Raw genomic sequence first — 17,470 nt, forward strand, 5'->3', positions numbered from 1 at the left:
ACACGTGTCGACCTTTTGACGAGGCGAGCGTGTGCCATGCGTTAATTACTTTCCTGGATATGTGTCGCAGTGACCTGATGAGATCATTTCAGTTGTACTATATGCCTACACTCTTGTTCCTGTTGTACCATGCTCGCGCAAATTAAGTGAGTATGTATCGTTTACCATGCACCCTTTTTTTGATCTTTCGACTTAAGATCTTTCGATTTTCGATCTTTGCCTTCCGATATTTGCGTTTTCCGGCATTTCACATTCCGGCCCGTGAGGTAGACCCGCTGGATAGGTATGAACAGATCTTAAAGGGAAATTGAAAAAAAAAGATTGAAAGTTAAAATTGTATGTAACTAAATAAAATTCATACGAATGTGTGTTTTAAAATGAAAGCTAGATTTTCGAACAGCTTTGAAGCTGGATTAGGCCGCACAAAAGAAGTCGGAAACGAGCGATGATACTATTGGTAAAGGTTAATATTTGCAGTTGGTCAGCCTGAACAGTCGCCGGTCAGCAGCCGGCGCGTTGCGTCGCGCGAGTGTGGTTTCGGGTTCACGTTTGGCGCGTCGCTGCCTTGCTGTGTTGTTGCATTGCTGCGTCATTGGCCATGTCGGAGACGGGCGAAGCGCGCGCGGCGGTCGCGGGGGTGGGGGTGGGGGCGGGGGCGACGGCGCAGGGGAACGCCCGCTACGACAAGTTCGGCTTTCTGGCCGCGGAGCCCCCGAGGGGGAGACCGGAGGGCGGAGGGCCGGAGCCGTCGCATCGCCACAAGCGCCGCCGCTACTCGCGCTCCCGTTCCTCGCGTTCCCGCAGTGACAGCCGCGGCCGCCACAGGAGTCGCTCCAATCGGACCCGCAGTCGCAGTCGCAGTCGCAGCCGCAGCCGAGAGCGCGAGAGGGAGCGCGACAGGAACCGCAACAGAGACAGGGAGCGCGAAAGACCCAGCGACAGGCCCGGCGACCAGCCCGACTGGGAGGCGGCTTTCAATTTGCCGCCCCCGGCCGCCGCGCAGGTGTACGCGGGCCTGGAGAGTGCCTCGGCGGCCGCGCCTGCGCCCCCCGCGGCTCCGCCCCCAGCGCCCCCGGCCCCCACCTTCACCACTGACGTGAGTATCCTCGCCCTTGAATTCACTTTCATTTTTAGGTTATGTTTTCGATTCGACACCGACGCCATCTATCGATGCCATCACCAACTACACCTCGCCATACAAAAATGTCATTTTGTCTATTTATTCATATTCATTAATATAATCTACCAGACGGTTCTGTCCATTTTTAAAAATTATATAAGGAAATAATTGAAGGCCGACATAAAAAAGCGTATCAGCATGGTAGAAAGCTCAAGGTTGAATCTGAGCAAAATTTGAAAAAGCCGAGGCATCACTATGCGTCTGGTGTGAACTTTGGTCTTTCCTATGTTTGATATATGGACAATGCGAGCTCGAATATACTCTTTTGAGATGTAGTTGCTGGAGGTGAATGCTTAGAATCGCCTAGATAGTGAGAAGAACTAATACTTTTGTCCTGTGAGAACTCGGCAGGGTTGCAAAGAAGAATCCTCTGTCCTGGAACAAAATAGAAAAACATCTTACAGATATATTTATATGCATACATATAGACCTTTCCCCGACGATAGGATCTCTCAGACTATTCGTTAGGAAAGGTGGTGGCCTTACGCAAGAGGGCTTCAATGTTCGAATTCTTTGACCTTTAAAGCTGGCTTTGAATGTATATACATACAGACGTTACTCATCGAAGTATGGACACCGCGCAGATTTCGCAAATTCTAAATTCACCGCTTTATTGTGAGAAGTAGGTTCGTGAAATTAAAACAAATATGTGTTTAAAATGATGATACATAGTTTATTTATAATATTATTACAAAAAATATATAAAATAATTAATATTTTGTATGTCCACCCTTATTGTTTAGACACATTGCTATTCTCTTGGGCATACTCTCGATACAAGACGCAATGGTTGATTTTATTTCAAGATCTCCCTGCTACAGAAATTATTTTTTGTTTTAGCATATTTTTATTGGTACATTGGAGCTTATTTAATTTCATTTTAAGGGTATGCCAGACATTTTCTATAGGATTTTAGAACATTTTCTATAGAATAGGGAGAAATATTTGTATGAACAATACTGCACAAAATGTTTTGTAGACTAATACAATAGGATACTGTGCATCGTTTAAAAAAAAAGGAACCCAAAATGTCATTCATAACAGGAGCAAGTACAAAAAATACCCTTCTCGGACCGCTGTATGAACTTCGATGAGTAAGCACTGTATATATAGATATTGTAACAAGTTTGCATTGTTGATCCTCGCAGTAAATTGAACTTCAATAAACAAAAGCGTACAGAGCATTGGTGATACCTGGGGCCATACTCTTTAATTATAAGCCCATACAAAAAAAAATTGTAGACTTGTTTCCGGAATTGGTTAGTCGGGTATCCCGACATGAGCCTTATAACTTTACCCTAGCTCACCCCCCCATCAGTCCCAGCAATGGACTATAATCCATTGGTACTAAACATCCTTCAGTTTTTGGGCTCATTGCAAGGCCAAGACAGCATGGCAAAATTGTTTGTTGAATGAAGTAGAGAAAAATTCCCAACAAGATAAGGTTTGGGCTGTCACTAGGAAAACTTGTCACTGCGAGCTGCAGAGTGTCAAGAGGGCTGGAGGATCATGACAAGGCTAGGAATTACATATTACTTGTCTTTTTATTACCCAAGTAGTACGAGTGCCTATGCACTTTGGCAAGGATTGCTACAAGAAATTTGCTAGACCAGCTTTCAACTCGAACAATAAATCCTAATTCAGACAGGTACTTGTACTACTTCGAAATACTAAGTACAGTAATTTGACATCCCTCTATGGAGGGCTCTTTATGAAAGTCACGACCCTCGGACATGAGGAAAGAGACAGCAAAAAGTAATGTTCTTTCTCGTTTGATCAATGATGATAATCATGGTCATTTCTATCATTTGGGATCCAATGTACGATCTGCCTCCGCTCCTCTCGGTTCTGTGCTAAGTTAAAACAGCGCTTAGGGACCCCGCCAGCTCTTTAATTTAGAAGAACATCCTCGCTCACTTTCCTTCTAGTGTTCTAAATTCCGCATTCTTTCTGGCAATATGGCTAAAGTATGAAAGAATAATTTTTCTGCGTGTTGTGGAGTCTCTGAAACTGCCAGCTCTTTGAAGATGGAGACGTTCATGCGTCCTACGGCCCATAATATACACAACCACATTTCAAAGACAAAATGGTTTTGTCATGTCGAGTTGAGCTGAGCTTTTCCACAAATCGAATCCACTGGTGATGACAATACAAAACAGGAATCCATCCTTAAAAAAACTTTTCATGTATCCAATAATTCTGTTGAAAACTCCCCATAATTCTTCTTCGGTTTTGTTTATCCGATTATCATGATCATGGATAATTGTATCGCTAGCTTCAATTGTCATCTGAATTCGACACGGCTGAAACAAAACAACACCTATGACTCGAATTTAAATATCTATCATTCTCGGCTTTCTTTTGAAAGAGTCGCTCGCTATCTACACACGACACTGTGTAAAACACAAACATATCTTTATCATTTTATGTGGTGTTTCTTATCTTATATTTTCCAGGATTTATAAGTACACGTATTTATTTGTCGTAAATCAAACTAAAAACATTCACACATAATTATTCACATCACAATTTCCGTCCCATATGTATAATGATGATCAAATTTTGTAATATTTTTTTCACTGCACATTAAAATGCAATTATGACACAATCGAAAAACATATGCAATCGAATGATACAAACGGTAATCTGATCTTGGTATAAACGGATCTGATCTTTGCTTAAATAGTTAAATGTCGACTCCACTGTATCCAATGAATATTTCTACAAGAGATCCATTTCCATCATTCTGTATATATGTGTGTATTGATAAATGCTGTTTCTTATATATTTCAGAGCGTGTCAGCACCATATTCAAACAACTACAATCAGTTTGATTCAGGATACGGTAATTTCTCCGATGTTGCGGCGCCTCCACCGCCAGTTCCTTCTAGAATGATTGTCGGACAAGATTTGAATGTACCAGCTGCTGTTCCTGCTAATACACAATGGCTTCAAGTCAATCGGCCGCCTATTGTCAACACCGCTCAAGATGAAAAAACGAAAAGAGATGGTATGCTTTACTTGTATTTTTATCCATTTTGTGTATTTAAAGTTTGTGTATGTTAATTTGGCTACTACCGATTGTTTCAGCTATTGTTTCCGAAATGCGTAATCAGCGCGCGACGCTCATGCTTCAAAAGGAAGAGTATTTGAGAAAAGCAAACATATTGAAACGGGAACTGGAAACTCTTAAAGAACAACGAATTGAGTTGAGGGGTGATGCCAGACGCTCTCCGAGTCCCGATACTCAAAGATTCTTAAAAGAAAATGCCAAGCTACAGGTTAGAATGGTTTTTTTGTTTGTTTTGTTTTTAAATCTTTTTCACCTTTGTTTTCGTATGTACATATATGTTCATTAAATGTGAAGTTTTTTCGGCAATCGTGTAAAATGGTAAGGAATAGGTTTTTATCGTTCACTTTAAATCGCCATATTCAGTTGCACGTTGGTATTCAATGTCATTTATGCATTAAAAATTAGTTTGAAATACACGTGTGTACTTTTAATGTTTGAAAAAAATTGTTTCGTTGCAACTAAGGATTCCAAAAATACCGACATTTATTTATTTACCTGTACTACCGAAAAAAATTGCCTACCGCTGGTATTGATTTATTGAAGCAACTAATACAATTAAATTTAATTAATTGATTGTCGGTTGATCATTAATTTAAAATAATGTGTCGAGTCCTATGTACATCATGCAAATTACTATTCAGTGAGTGTCAAAAAAAGTAAATAATTTTTTAATGTTTTGAAGAATTTTTGTGGGGAAGGAAGGGATGGTTTTAGTTTATAGGTTTAAATATTATATACATGTGTGTTTAAATAATTGTCGAGTGAAAAAAAATAGGTTTCCGGAAAAATCGGAGGTCGATGAGACTTCTCATTGTTAACAGTTTCTTATAAATCAATATATATTTGTTCAGAAATAATCTCAGGTATAAGTACTACATTTTCTTGAATAGCAAGTCAAAAAGTATGTTGAGTTTCGATTCATTCTTCGACTAATCCATTCAAACTGGCTGATGTAACGTTTTCTTCTAAATTCAAAGCGATTCAATTAATATAAAATTATTGTTATATTTCTGTACTACTTACTAGTAGTACGGAAGGTCGAGTTTGACCAAAAACCGGTTTCGGTAGTACCATTATTGGAATCCATAATTGCAACTTAGTAATAAATCGCACTGTTTGTGTAGTTATATATTATTTTCGAGATTCATTCAGATAAAAAAATATTTCCTATGCCAATATAAAAAAAATCGGCAAGTGAGATGAGCTGTGTGGTGGTAAGTCAAATTCGAACAGATATTTGAAGAAAAATAAATAGAGTGTATCATAATTTGGTTTGAATTTGAGTGCTATTATCACATGTGTAATATCTTTTGCTTGCGACACGTTGTTGGAAAAATTTTAATTATTTAATTTAATTTATGGAATTCTATCGATGGTAACTAATATTTTATTTTGATTTTTCTTACGTAGACTATTTTTACTGGACGAAGTATCCAAATGCAAATTAAATCATTGAAATACCAGAATTCCAATTCTTTTCAGATCTACTTCGACTTTGAGTTCGACGTATTTGAAAGGACAGTGAAAAGGAATTTATACTTTTTAATGCCAACTTAATTTTCACAGGTTTATTATTTTTAACTGCCAGACTGTTGTGAACAGAAATTCCACCTTTGCATAATGTTGCCGACGTTAATGCGCCATTTTTAATTCTAGGATAAGTTGCAGACCAAATTGAAAACTGTCAACAGCGTGATTGACATGTTGAATGGAATTATCGAGAACAATCCTGCCTTCAGCGATATGTTGGGTTCGTCGAACGACAAGGGAAAAAGTCGGAAATCGAGCCATCGCGCTTCGTCGCAGTCGCCTTCCTCTGGAGACTCGTCGTCGGATAATGAGAAGAGGTCGTCGCGAAGAAAGTCTCGCAAATCTAGGTAGGACTATTTTTATTTCCGTACAGTTCAATATGCTTGTGGACTGCTATTGTTGTAACATTATTTTATTCATTATAGGTTTATAGAACTTTGCTATCAAATTTATCACCCTATTCAAAAAAATTTGAAATCTTCTCAATCTTTTGCACTAAGTGCTGTGTGATAAGTGTACTTGTTTTATTTAGACTAATGATAGTTCATATTGTAGTATGTTTCGGTGCTGTTTCATAGTTTTAAGAATGTTTCGTCTGTGATCCGGCAAAGAAGACTGAAGACTGATTTTATTGTTAATAGTTTATATATAAAATATTTATTTTTAATATTGTGAATGTCAATATATTTACACATGATACATTGCTGTATTTTAATGATCTCATAAAATAATGTAAAATGTATATTTTTATTTATTATATATAAAATTATTGTAAATTTTTTAAAAATTGATACAGAAATATATTATCAATTTATATGCAACCTGGTATGTTAGTGTATATATTATATTTGAAGAGCACTTAATGGACCTCGAACATCGATTGCGATGCCATTTCTTACCCAACTCCTTTCGTTACACTAATTGAAGATTTCGGAATATGATTATTGTAAATCACCACTTGTTCATTCTATATGTGTTGGTTGTTTCATTTCGTAGTTATATTTTTATATCGTTTAATCTTTTAATGAAAACCATTGCTTTTAAGTCATTTAGTTTTTAATGAAATGTATGTCAGTGCAGGAAATTAAATGATATAAGTATTTAAGAAAACATTGTTACCTCTAAAACACCTAAAATAATTGTAGTACTTCTTCAAATGATTTTAGGATACCCAGTATAAACATATGAAAATATGGTATTTGTAAGAACATATTTTTGTTTAATTTTCGTAATAAAAGTATTTTTAATAAGACGTTAAACACTTTTCTGTTTTTATAGATCTACCACGGAGAAAAAGTTTAATTATGCCTACTATGATCCCGAATTGCATTGGTGCCGAATATGCAATGAATTCCCCACTACTGCCAAGGATTATCTCACACATCTTCACACTCCACAACATCATCGGTGAATAGCTAATGTCTTTTAAACTCATTACAAATACACAATGTCAAAAATATTAATGCTTTCGACGTTTCAGTGCTGCTGCCGTTCATATGGAAGCTCCGTGGCACAACAATTCAAATCTAAATGAGGGTTTCCCGAGCTACCCTGGTGCACCTATCAAGCGAACTCCTATCAAAGGTGACATATTTAGTTCTATATATGTATATGCAGGAAAGATTTTTATGATGATACTAATTTTTGATTGTTTTATTTTAGGTCTTCAGTTTTTCGTTCCGTCTACTGCTTGGTATTGCAAGCTATGTGATCAATGGATCGGTGATCTTCATTGTGCCTCGGCTCATTTGAAATCAGTGGTTCATTCTAATAATTACTCGGTGAGTATATATATATATACATATATAATACGTGTGGTTTAATTTTTTTTGTCTGAATTGTACTCATTTTACTTATGTAATAATTTTGGATTATTATTTTTAGAATTTTACTGAGTTAAATCCTCACTGGGAAATGGATTGGATGTCGGATAGGCAGAAGGATTTTGAAAAAATTCGCAAAACAACCGAACAAACCCAAAATTCCATTGAAAAAAATCAGAATCAGTACTCTCCGCATACTATTTCGTTCCAGCCGGATGGTTTTCACACAAAGTACAAGAAGCAAGACGGTGAACAGGTATATTTTTACGTTAATTTGTAAGATTAGCTTTTCAAATATCATTTATGCAATTTTTGTAAATGATTTTTACTTTAGATGGAAGATAATACAATACCTTTCAAATTGGGAAATAAAAAAGAAAAGAAGAAGAAGGAAAAGAAGGAGAAAAAAAAGAAAAAGAAAAGATCAGTAAGTGCCTCTAGTGCTAGCTCTGATTCGTCTAGTGACAGCAAGGGTGAAGATGTTAAAAAGAAAAAAAATGGTAAGGTTCTTTGTTTGAAAATTGAAGTCTTTAATTTCAAGTGATGGTCGTTTACATTTTTATATTTTGTCTTGTTACAGATGGTCAAAATGAGAATTGGAAGCCTGAAGATAATGACGCATCGTTTGACGATCGCTTGTTAAATCAGTGGATGTGTGTTCAAGATACAACTACCGAACAAGATCGTAAGATGCTCGAAGAAGTAAAGAATAGGCAAGAACAGTTTAGGTTTAAAAAAAAAGTTTTAATTGTGAAGCAATTTGTATATTATAATAAAGTACATGAAAAATTATTTTAGGGTGAAAAGCAAAGCCGGTGAGAGAGTCGAACAACGGGTTGATGGACGTGTAGTTTCTCGCGAACGGGAAGCACGCGAGCTTCTAACCATTCAAAATGAACGTGTTAGGGCTGAGGCTGTACGCGCCTCGAAAAGGTATATCTTTAATAGTATTTTATGTATTGATTTTTCATTTGTGTGAATATGAAACAAAAATTTATATATCGTTGTAGTGATAATAAGGATAAAGATAAAGAAAAGGACTACCGTAGTCATCGTGACAAAGACAAAGACAGTGATCGGAAACGAGACAAAAGGTATGCATGCTTCGTATGTCTTTAAGCGTTTGAGAATGTTACGTTATTTATTTTAATTGTGTTATTTTTGAATTTTAGTCACCATCGAGATAAAGATCGTGACCATGAAAGTTCAAAATACAGGCATTCTAATTCTACAAGCAATAAGATATATTCTCAAGAGTCTGATTTTAAGCCTTATCCTAGTAGTAAACGGGATAATCATGATCAAAATGAAACGCGTTTTGATAAACAAGTTTCAGCGAAAGGAAGGAAATCTGGAGGTGGCTCAAACTCCAGTTCAAATGATTCCAAAAAAATGCCTTTCATTGGTTAGTGATTGGAAATATACAGATTATATGTTTATTAGATTGTAGATTTAATTACATATTTTTTTTATAATTTCAGGAAAAATGCCTTTGTACAAAAATCAAGGCAGTAAGCCTTCGTCTAAACAAGAATCTGAACCTAATAAGCAATCCGAACAAGAATGTATGGAAGCAGCTAAGAGGAAACGTGATGAAATCAACGCCCAACTGCAAATGGAAAATTTCAAAGAGCAATTTATTTCTTCGATGGCCAAAAAGAACGAGGAAATGGAAGCCCAAATGCTTCCTGAGCCGAAATTGGTTGCTCCGATGTCGTTACACTCTCACCCCCCAATTGTGGATATATCCGAAATGGTCGTTCCTAAACCACCTCCAAGCATTTCATCTCTTCCCCAAACAATTCATCGGTATGTACATACAACTACACATTTGCTATTTTATATACATATGTATATTATCTCATATTGTATATTTTTGTTATAGAATTCAACCAACTACAATCACCGCAGCTCCGACTGTCATCAGCGCCCCATCCGTCGAAGCTAAATCCACATCTAAAAATGACTCGCTTCATAAAGATTTCCAAGACGCTCTCGATATAATTTTCCCATCTGAAAACAAACCAAAACCGGAAGCACCACCTGCCGCAGAACCAGACAGTGATGCTGCCGCAGCTGCCATTCATGAAGCCGAACCCGATCCGAATATGTACGTTCAAATGCCTCCACCAAACGCCGCCGGCTACGCAGCCATGCCTCAAATGATGCCAGGAGTCATGGCTCCGATGACAGCACAATATCACATGCCGCAAATGGCTCCTCACATGAACATGATGATGATGGGTTATGATTATTCCGGTGCAATGTACGATCCCAACATGTATGACATGTCTGCTCAGCCGCCGATGCCTGAAACCGCAGTCTCCTCGAAAGCTATGGATATGGAAGATTTGGCTATGCTGGGCATCGATGCCGAAGACGTCGGAGCTAGTGGATTTTGATTGCCGCACTTTGACGATTCTTTATAGTGCTCTTTCTAACTTGTTTTATATCTTCACTTATGATTGTGTGCTATATACAGATACTGATTGTATTGTTCATTTTAACCATTTATTACTAAGGAAACTTTCCTTTCTCTTTATTTTGTACTATTTTTTGAAGTAAGACAGTTTACTTTGATCCAAAATACCACTCTTACTTTATGCAGCATTTAATTTCTAATATACAAATGTATGTACATTCCAAAACCTTTGTAGATATTCCGCATTCAAACACAGCGAAATTTTTACTATTCAAGTATTTGAATTCAACACGGTCATTATTTCAATTATAACAGTTACATAAATTGTATGTTTTGTGTTAATGTTTGATTGTACTATGAATGGCATTCATTTTCGATTTTAAGTAATAAATTGAATTGATTTTTTGACTGCAATTCTTAACATTGTTTTCTTTTATGTTACTAATATATTATAATTCAATTTTTTTAACATTCATTGAAAAGTATGAACACATTGTCAAATTTTACGCTGGTCACTAGTATTTGAAATGCTGTATTTTTATAGTTTAAGCATCTTGTTGTAGAAGATATGGTTCCAACACAATAAATAGTTTCAATTAAACATTTTCTTTTTATTTTTATATAATTAAAATGAACATAAAGGGATAAATATATACATACTACATAGATATTTGTGTATTATGTATATTCAGAAGAAAAGTATAAAAGTGGACTGTTTTAGAAATATGTTCGTTTTTAAACGATTTATTTACAATGTATTTTGTTGCATTAAATGATTATATAATTTGATTTGCTTTTGTTGAATATTCTCCGAAACTACATATACTTTGAAAGATACATTTTGTTCAGTCAAATCAAAGTAAAGTCGTCATAGAAAAATCGCTTTATTAATATAATTTTTTTATTAAAACATAATTATTTAATTATTAGACATTAAAATACGGAAGAATTATTAAAAATAATGAGAACGGCCTATGATCCTACTATGATGTTGTTGATTGGAATATGGATGAGTTTCACGAAGAATCCAATGAAGCCCATGATGCAGAATCCGATAGCAGTTGCGATGGCAATCTTCTGGAATTCTGGAAATCAAAACGGCACATTATATAATGATATATATATTATATTTAAGGAATAATTGGATGATGAATTGGAGAGCTGTCATCACAAACTGCTTTTAGGAATATTTTCAAAAGAATATTGAGGCATGTTTTAAAACAAATAGGGAACATTTTCAGTTGTGAGGGTAATGAGTAGGGACGTTTGAATGGTGAATGAAGAATGGGGCAAAGTGGAACTTTAGTGAGAGTGGGCTATATAGAAAGGGGTGGTTGAGTGTGAATATGAACCTTTGCGGTCTGGTTTTGTGCAGCGCTTCACCAATCTGATGGAATTCTTGGCGAACTGCTTGCCAGGCTCCATAAACTTGACGATTTGATCCATTTTAAGGTTATTTGTGTGGATACGCGAAAGGCCAACTAGACAGTAGCACGCCGTTCGACTGACTGGTGGCGGCCACGTCTCTGCACGTCAAGCATTTTTCGGCTGCACAGTGTGGCCACATTCAATTATATGTTTTCGCCACCCGTCAATAGCTACTGTCATTTTTTTTTGGTGAATGGATTATTTCGCACATTGCGATCGTGCAAACGACAACCTTTGCAACAAAAATCGCAAATACGAATTATCTAGCACTCGAGTTCTCGTTAGAATGATATTTCACGTGAGTAAAGCTCAATGGATGGAATTTTCGGATGCCAGATATTCCGTGATCGAGATTTTAGTGACGTGCGGGAAATCGCTTTTTGCCGAATAATCACCGAACCCATTTTTTTATCTTTCTTTTCAAAATATAATAAGCTTTTAAAAAAACTATATACTACACACTATTGAATTATTCATGTGACTATACAGTAAACAATCTAAGCATTTGTAAGACAGGGAAGGTATGTTGACCGTATCCCGGTCTAACGAAACACGTGTTGTGTAGTTTGAAAGAGGATCGTTTATTTTTGTTCAATTTGGTACAATGGTTATTGTATGTACGAAGAGGATTTTTCGGAGATGTGATCTAGTTGAACTCTAGAAGCTCACTCTTCCGGTGGAGGTTGCTGCGTTGCTTTATAAACGTTTTGGGTTGAAGTGTGTCGTGTGCACATCTTTTGTTCTTGGTACTCGCGCTGCCCTAGTTATGCTGCGAGCGTGGTTTTATGGGTTCATACGCCTGGACGTAGTGCGTGGTTTTTATGGGTTCAGTGTGTTCTTCCTTTGTTTCCCAGATACGTGTATAGAAACACGTGTCGACCTTTTGACGAGGCGACCGTGTGCCATGCGTTAATGACTTTCCTGGATATGTGTCGCAGTGACCTGATGAGATCATTTCAGTTGTACCATATGCCTACACATTCATTCACAACTATACACGTAGACTAGGCAAGTCTTAAAAATTATGTTTTATTTTTTTTTATTTTTTACATATATGTATATGTACATACCAGTGGCGTGCGGTCCATGGATGCGGTGGATGCGGCGCATCCCCTATAACTTTAAAAAGCCAAGAGTATTTTTAATAAATATTTGAATTTCGCTTCGATGTATTCTTAGTGATGTACGTGATTATGATGTAGTATATGATATATATTTCACATATCACGTGTTTTTTGTTACATGATGCATTATATAGGATCTTTTGATAATTTTTATTAAGGATTCGCATAGGCCGCATTCGCATAGGCCGGCCACAGGCGAGTGACGCTGGCGAGTAGACGCGCGCGCGACTGAAGTGCGCGCGCGTCATGGATTCGGAGTTCGGACCGATCCCATTTGCGCATGCGCACTATGAGGCTGTCATATTCGCGCGGACGCGTTGACACTTGTTTAACCTCTACGGTGGATTCGGTTTCTCTGTTTGCTTATCTATTGAGTTTCACTTGGAAGCCGCTGTTGATCGATATTTCCGCACGCTACGCCCCAAGTTATTTATCAAAAAGCTAGCCGATTCATTTCTTTAGACGAAGTTAATCATTTATACTGTAAGTTGGTTATTTTTTACTTTTGAATTAAGTTTTCATTTTAATTAGTTTCGTCTAACTTTATTTTTAGTTTACGTTCCACTACTTACGAGTTTTCATTATTGCCTTTAATATGGATATCGAAAATAACAATGAGAGTGGACTTGTCGTCGAGATCAATAATAATTGCAATTGTTTAATTGAAAATGTGCTGAAAAGAAGATTTGCTTCTCTCCCATTTAATGAAAAGGAGATTATTGTTAAGAGCCCCAAACCCACACCAATATTAAATCTTCAGTCTAAAACAAAAACATTTAAAAGGTACACAGAAACATACGAAAAAATTTCATGGATTTGTGGATGTGCTCACTTAACGAAATTATTCTGTTGGCCATGTATTTTATTTTCTCAAGAAGTGAATGTCTGGAGTAAATTTGGATTTTCTGACCTAAACAATTTAAGTAAATCGCGCAAGAGACATGAATGTTCTCAAGCTCACATATGTTCTGCTGCTCAATTTAAAAAATTTGGAAAGGGACCTCGTATAGAAAATTTTTTAAGTGCTCAATTTAAAGCAAATATTGAAATGCACAACAAAGAAGTTACTGCAAATAGATACATTTTGTCGAAATTAATAAGCGCGATCTGCTTTTTAGCAAAACAAGAACAACCTTTACGAGGACATTTTGAGCACCAGGAATCGGAAAATAGAGGGAATTATATTGAATTGCTGTATCTGTTGAGTGAATCAGACATAAAATTGAAAACTCATTTAGATAACTCTACGGTGTTTACTGGACTATCGAACCATATACAAAATGACTTGGTATCCGCAATATCAAAAGTCTTGCTAGATGAGATTAAAACTGAAATACGTGCATCAAAATTTGTTTCCATAATTGTGGACGAATCTACAGATATCAGTCGCAAAGCTCAGCTATCTACTATTTTTAGATATGTAGATGAAAATAATGAAATTCAGGAGAGATTTGTTGGATTTGTCGATGTTAGTCCCAATAGAACAGCTAATGCTCTTTTTCAGCACATACGTGAGACCTTGGAAGAATTTGGTTGTTTGGACAAATTAATTGCACAAACGTACGATGGAGCGGCTGTAATGTCCGGGGAGCATAATGGAGTGCAACGAAAAATTCGAGATATTTGTCCTAATTCTTTATTTGTCCATTGTTACGCTCACAGATTGAATTTAGTTTTGTCGCAATCTGTTAAACATATATCCGGATGCAAACGTTTTTTCAGCCGTATGTTGTCATTTTCAACTTTTTTTTGTAAGTCTTCAAGAAGAATTTCCCTTCTCGATTGTCAAATAAAAAAACGATTTCCCACTGCTGCCCCTACACGATGGAACTACAATAGCAAAATTTTAAATATGATATTAGAATATCAAACAGAATTAATGGAAATATTTAATCAAATAATTAATGACGAAGACGAATGGGATACTGATGCTGTCATAAATGCTGAAGTCCTTCATCGTTATTTAAAAGAGTTTGAATTCAATTTCAATTTGCATTTATTTTCTGCAATATTTAATTCGGCAAATTTTTTATTTGAAATTTTACAAAAAAAAACCTTTGACATATCGTATTGCGTAAGTGAAATTAAAAAATTTGTAAAATATTTAGATAACAAAAAAGACGATTTTGATTCATTGTGGAACAAAGTAATAACTAAAAATTTTAATAGAAAAAGAAAATATGCTGAATGTGAAGAAGATGTGAAAACAACGTATAAACTTCACTATTCTGAAATTTTAGAAACTCTTTCAGTAAATACAACCAATCGATTTCGAGATATCGAAAATTTAAAATTTCTCGAATTTTTTAACGTCAAAAAATTTAAAGAATATGAAAATAATTTTCCAGATTTCCTATTTAAATCACTCCACCTAACTTATGGAAAATACTTTGATTTTATGAAATTAAAAAGCGAATTAATTTACATGTACTCAACGCAAGATTTTCATTTGAAATCTATAAATGACGTAAAGGAATTAATTGTGAAAGATGATCTAATAGACGTTTTGGAACAAGTATTTAGTTTAATACAATTAATTTGTACGATACCTTCCACGAGCGCATCGGCTGAACGATCATTTTCGACTATGAAAAGAATTAAAACGTTCACCAGAAGTAGTCAAAGTGAAGAAAGACTCTCTGGTCTTGCTTTAATTGCAATCGAAAAGAAAATAATGTCAAATTTAAAAAACAATAAAAAATTCTATGATGCGGTTATCGATGAATTTTGTAAAAAGGAACGAAGAATAAAATTAAATTTTAAAAAATAAATTGGTCGGTTTTTTTTTTCAAACAAGGGACAGCATCCCTTGTTTGAAAAGTCACCGCCCGCCACTGGTACATACATATATACCAGGAAGGCCTTACAGGTTAACCCCAATGCGCCCTGCTGGCCAATTACAAACAATCAGTGGCGGCTCGTCCTAATGGGCTGCCGGGCTGCAGCCCCTCCTATAAAATTCTAAGATATATGTTTAATAATAAATTTAATATTTTATTTATTAATGATATTTTTTTTATTAGTTGGATGGACGAACTATTGGGGCCTTCGACAGAGTAAATATTACTTACAATATCACCCACATCCAAAAGGGTGATATTGTAAGTAATGTTGACCGTTTCGAAGACCCCACTAACTTGTATGGTGACAGATGAATTAAAATGTTGCTGTACTGGCTGTAAAGTGTTACAGCGCCGCGCTGAACGCTGCGCAGCCCGGAGTTTCGGAACGAGAAAGAGAAAGAGCTATTTGCAACTGCAGATAGCTCTTTCTCTTTCACTCACTCTGCCGTTTTGGGCTGGACAGTCGGCAGCCTTCGCCTGTTAAACTACATTCATCTGTCAGTTTGTTTAAGATTTCGCGCGCTTGATCTTACATTTGATTAGTTGAATCGCACGATCACAGCTTTATTCGTTTTCGTTACTCTTAATTGGTTGTGTACGCGCCCTCATCAAATCTTCGGTGAGTCGTTTTCATTTTGGTAACAGCAAACTTTTTTCAAATCTGTTTAACTTTTTCTCGTAATTTTTATATAAATATATTAAGATTTTTTTCTTTTAAAAATGGAAGAACAAAAGAATTTATTTCACAGCCTGCAACTAGTAGATCTTTTAGTTACTTGCGAAAATTTAATCCAGACATTTATAAAAAATACAATTGGTTAACGAGATGTACAGAAAAAAACGCGTTATTTTGTTATCCGTGTCTTTTGTTTGGAGGCGAGTCGCCAGGCGAAGCATCTTGGACGAAAACAGGAGTTATTGACTTACAACATTTAAACGATAAATTTAAAAACACGAGGGAAGTGTCGAACACTTAAAAAATGTGTGTAATCTCACGATTTTGGGAAGCTTGTCGGCGGGAAATAGATAAGCATAACGAAAACGTCAAAAAAATCGGGATGTTTTATTTAAAATTATTGATTACGTTAAATTTTGCGGTAAATTTGAAATTCCAATGAGGGGACACGATGAAACAGATAATTCAAAAAATCCAGAAGTTTTTCGGGGGCTTCTAGAATATTCACAAAATTTCGACAATTCTTTAAAAAAACATTTTCAAACTTCTTCGGTTTTTAAAGAGACATCAAAAACTATTCAAAATGAACTTTTAGATTGTATTTTGAACGTGTGTAGGGAACAAATAAGTGCTGAAATAAAAAAAAGCAACTTATCTAGCTGTTATGGCAGATGAAACAACCGATGTATCGATGCATTGTCAACAGGTTAATGTTTTTCGTTACGAATTAGGGGGTTAAGTTTTTGAAAGGTTTTGGGGTTTTTTTTAATCCGCGTCGCGAAACCAGCAAGAACGAATTTTTTTTAGCAATCTTACTGGAGTACCAGCGTATTTTTCGAAATCTTCATCGCGTTTGGACGCACCCCTTTAATGGGTGGTGAATTTTGCTAGTTTTTTTTTCAATAATACTTAAATCCACATGTAAGTGGTCGTACGCCAAAAATTGTGCTTATTTTGTCCTGTTATGACATGATAGAATAATTATGGTGACATTTTTTAGACATCTTTTCAATGCAGCCCCGCCACTAAAAATTATCACGAGCCGCCACTGCAAACAATGCAGCATTTTAATAATACAAGTCGCTGAATTACGAGACACTGAAAAACTCGCAAATTAACGAGACATCTATGAATTGTACATTTATCATACTCAAATAGTGGTGACATAGTAGGTAAGAAGGATTTTTAGTAAATTATAAACAGGAACCGTTTCAACAATGAAATCAGAGAAAATTGGCGAACTCTGATAGGAAACGATTGACCTGGAGTCACAAATATCCAAGTCTGACCAGCAGCACTACAGATGTACTCAGAAAAATTCTTTTCAATCGAGGTCAGCTCATGGGATCGAACCCGGCGCCTCTCGGTGTT

The 17,470-nt window shown here is 36.1% G+C and overlaps 3 protein-coding genes across 3 annotated transcripts; 2 read left to right on the forward strand and 1 right to left on the reverse strand.

The window, feature by feature from the left end:
- The first annotated feature begins 494 nt into the window (after positions 1 to 494).
- On the forward strand, positions 495 to 10,626 carry LOC143914600 (uncharacterized). The gene is made up of 15 exons (XM_077434873.1): positions 495 to 1,096; positions 3,974 to 4,190; positions 4,271 to 4,461; positions 5,910 to 6,130; positions 7,062 to 7,190; positions 7,264 to 7,367; positions 7,446 to 7,564; positions 7,668 to 7,862; positions 7,941 to 8,106; positions 8,187 to 8,334; positions 8,405 to 8,539; positions 8,617 to 8,700; positions 8,779 to 9,011; positions 9,088 to 9,415; positions 9,492 to 10,626. Exons 1-15 carry the CDS (start codon positions 599 to 601, stop codon positions 10,006 to 10,008), a joined length of 3,285 nt encoding a protein of 1,094 aa, XP_077290999.1. The 5' UTR covers positions 495 to 598; the 3' UTR covers positions 10,009 to 10,626.
- LOC143914604 (protein transport protein Sec61 subunit gamma) lies at positions 10,615 to 11,580 on the reverse strand. Its single transcript, XM_077434877.1, has 2 exons — positions 11,381 to 11,580; positions 10,615 to 11,113 (listed from the first exon to the last, which is right to left on the reverse strand). The coding sequence occupies exons 1-2, from the start codon at positions 11,472 to 11,474 to the stop codon at positions 11,001 to 11,003; spliced, it is 207 nt and encodes a 68-aa protein (XP_077291003.1). The 5' UTR covers positions 11,475 to 11,580; the 3' UTR covers positions 10,615 to 11,000.
- Positions 11,581 to 12,860: 1,280 nt separating this feature from the next.
- LOC143914072 (zinc finger MYM-type protein 1-like) lies at positions 12,861 to 15,350 on the forward strand. Its single transcript, XM_077434163.1, has 2 exons — positions 12,861 to 13,063; positions 13,134 to 15,350. Exon 2 carries the CDS (start codon positions 13,176 to 13,178, stop codon positions 15,348 to 15,350), a length of 2,175 nt encoding a protein of 724 aa, XP_077290289.1. The 5' UTR covers positions 12,861 to 13,063; positions 13,134 to 13,175.
- The last annotated feature ends 2,120 nt before the right edge of the window (positions 15,351 to 17,470 follow it).

Source organism: Arctopsyche grandis, chromosome 7 (assembly GCF_051622035.1).
Source record: "Arctopsyche grandis isolate Sample6627 chromosome 7, ASM5162203v2, whole genome shotgun sequence".
NCBI classification, from domain to species: domain Eukaryota; kingdom Metazoa; phylum Arthropoda; class Insecta; order Trichoptera; family Hydropsychidae; genus Arctopsyche; species Arctopsyche grandis.

Excerpts from the sequence above, each read along its gene's own strand:
- LOC143914600 (XM_077434873.1), top strand. The coding sequence starts at position 599 with ATGTCGGAGACGGGCGAAGCGCGCGCGGCGGTCGCGGGGGTGGGGGTG. Across the intron at positions 8,107-8,186 it reads TGTTAAAAAGAAAAAAAATG|ATGGTCAAAATGAGAATTGG; the intron begins GTAAGGTTCTTT and ends GTCTTGTTACAG. Across the intron at positions 8,540-8,616 it reads GCTGTACGCGCCTCGAAAAG|TGATAATAAGGATAAAGATA; the intron begins GTATATCTTTAA and ends ATATCGTTGTAG.
- LOC143914604 (XM_077434877.1), bottom strand. The coding sequence starts at position 11,474 with ATGGATCAAATCGTCAAGTTTATGGAGCCTGGCAAGCAGTTCGCCAAG. Across the intron at positions 11,114-11,380 it reads CACAAAACCAGACCGCAAAG|AATTCCAGAAGATTGCCATC; the intron begins GTTCATATTCAC and ends TTTGATTTCCAG.
- LOC143914072 (XM_077434163.1), top strand. The coding sequence starts at position 13,176 with ATGGATATCGAAAATAACAATGAGAGTGGACTTGTCGTCGAGATCAAT.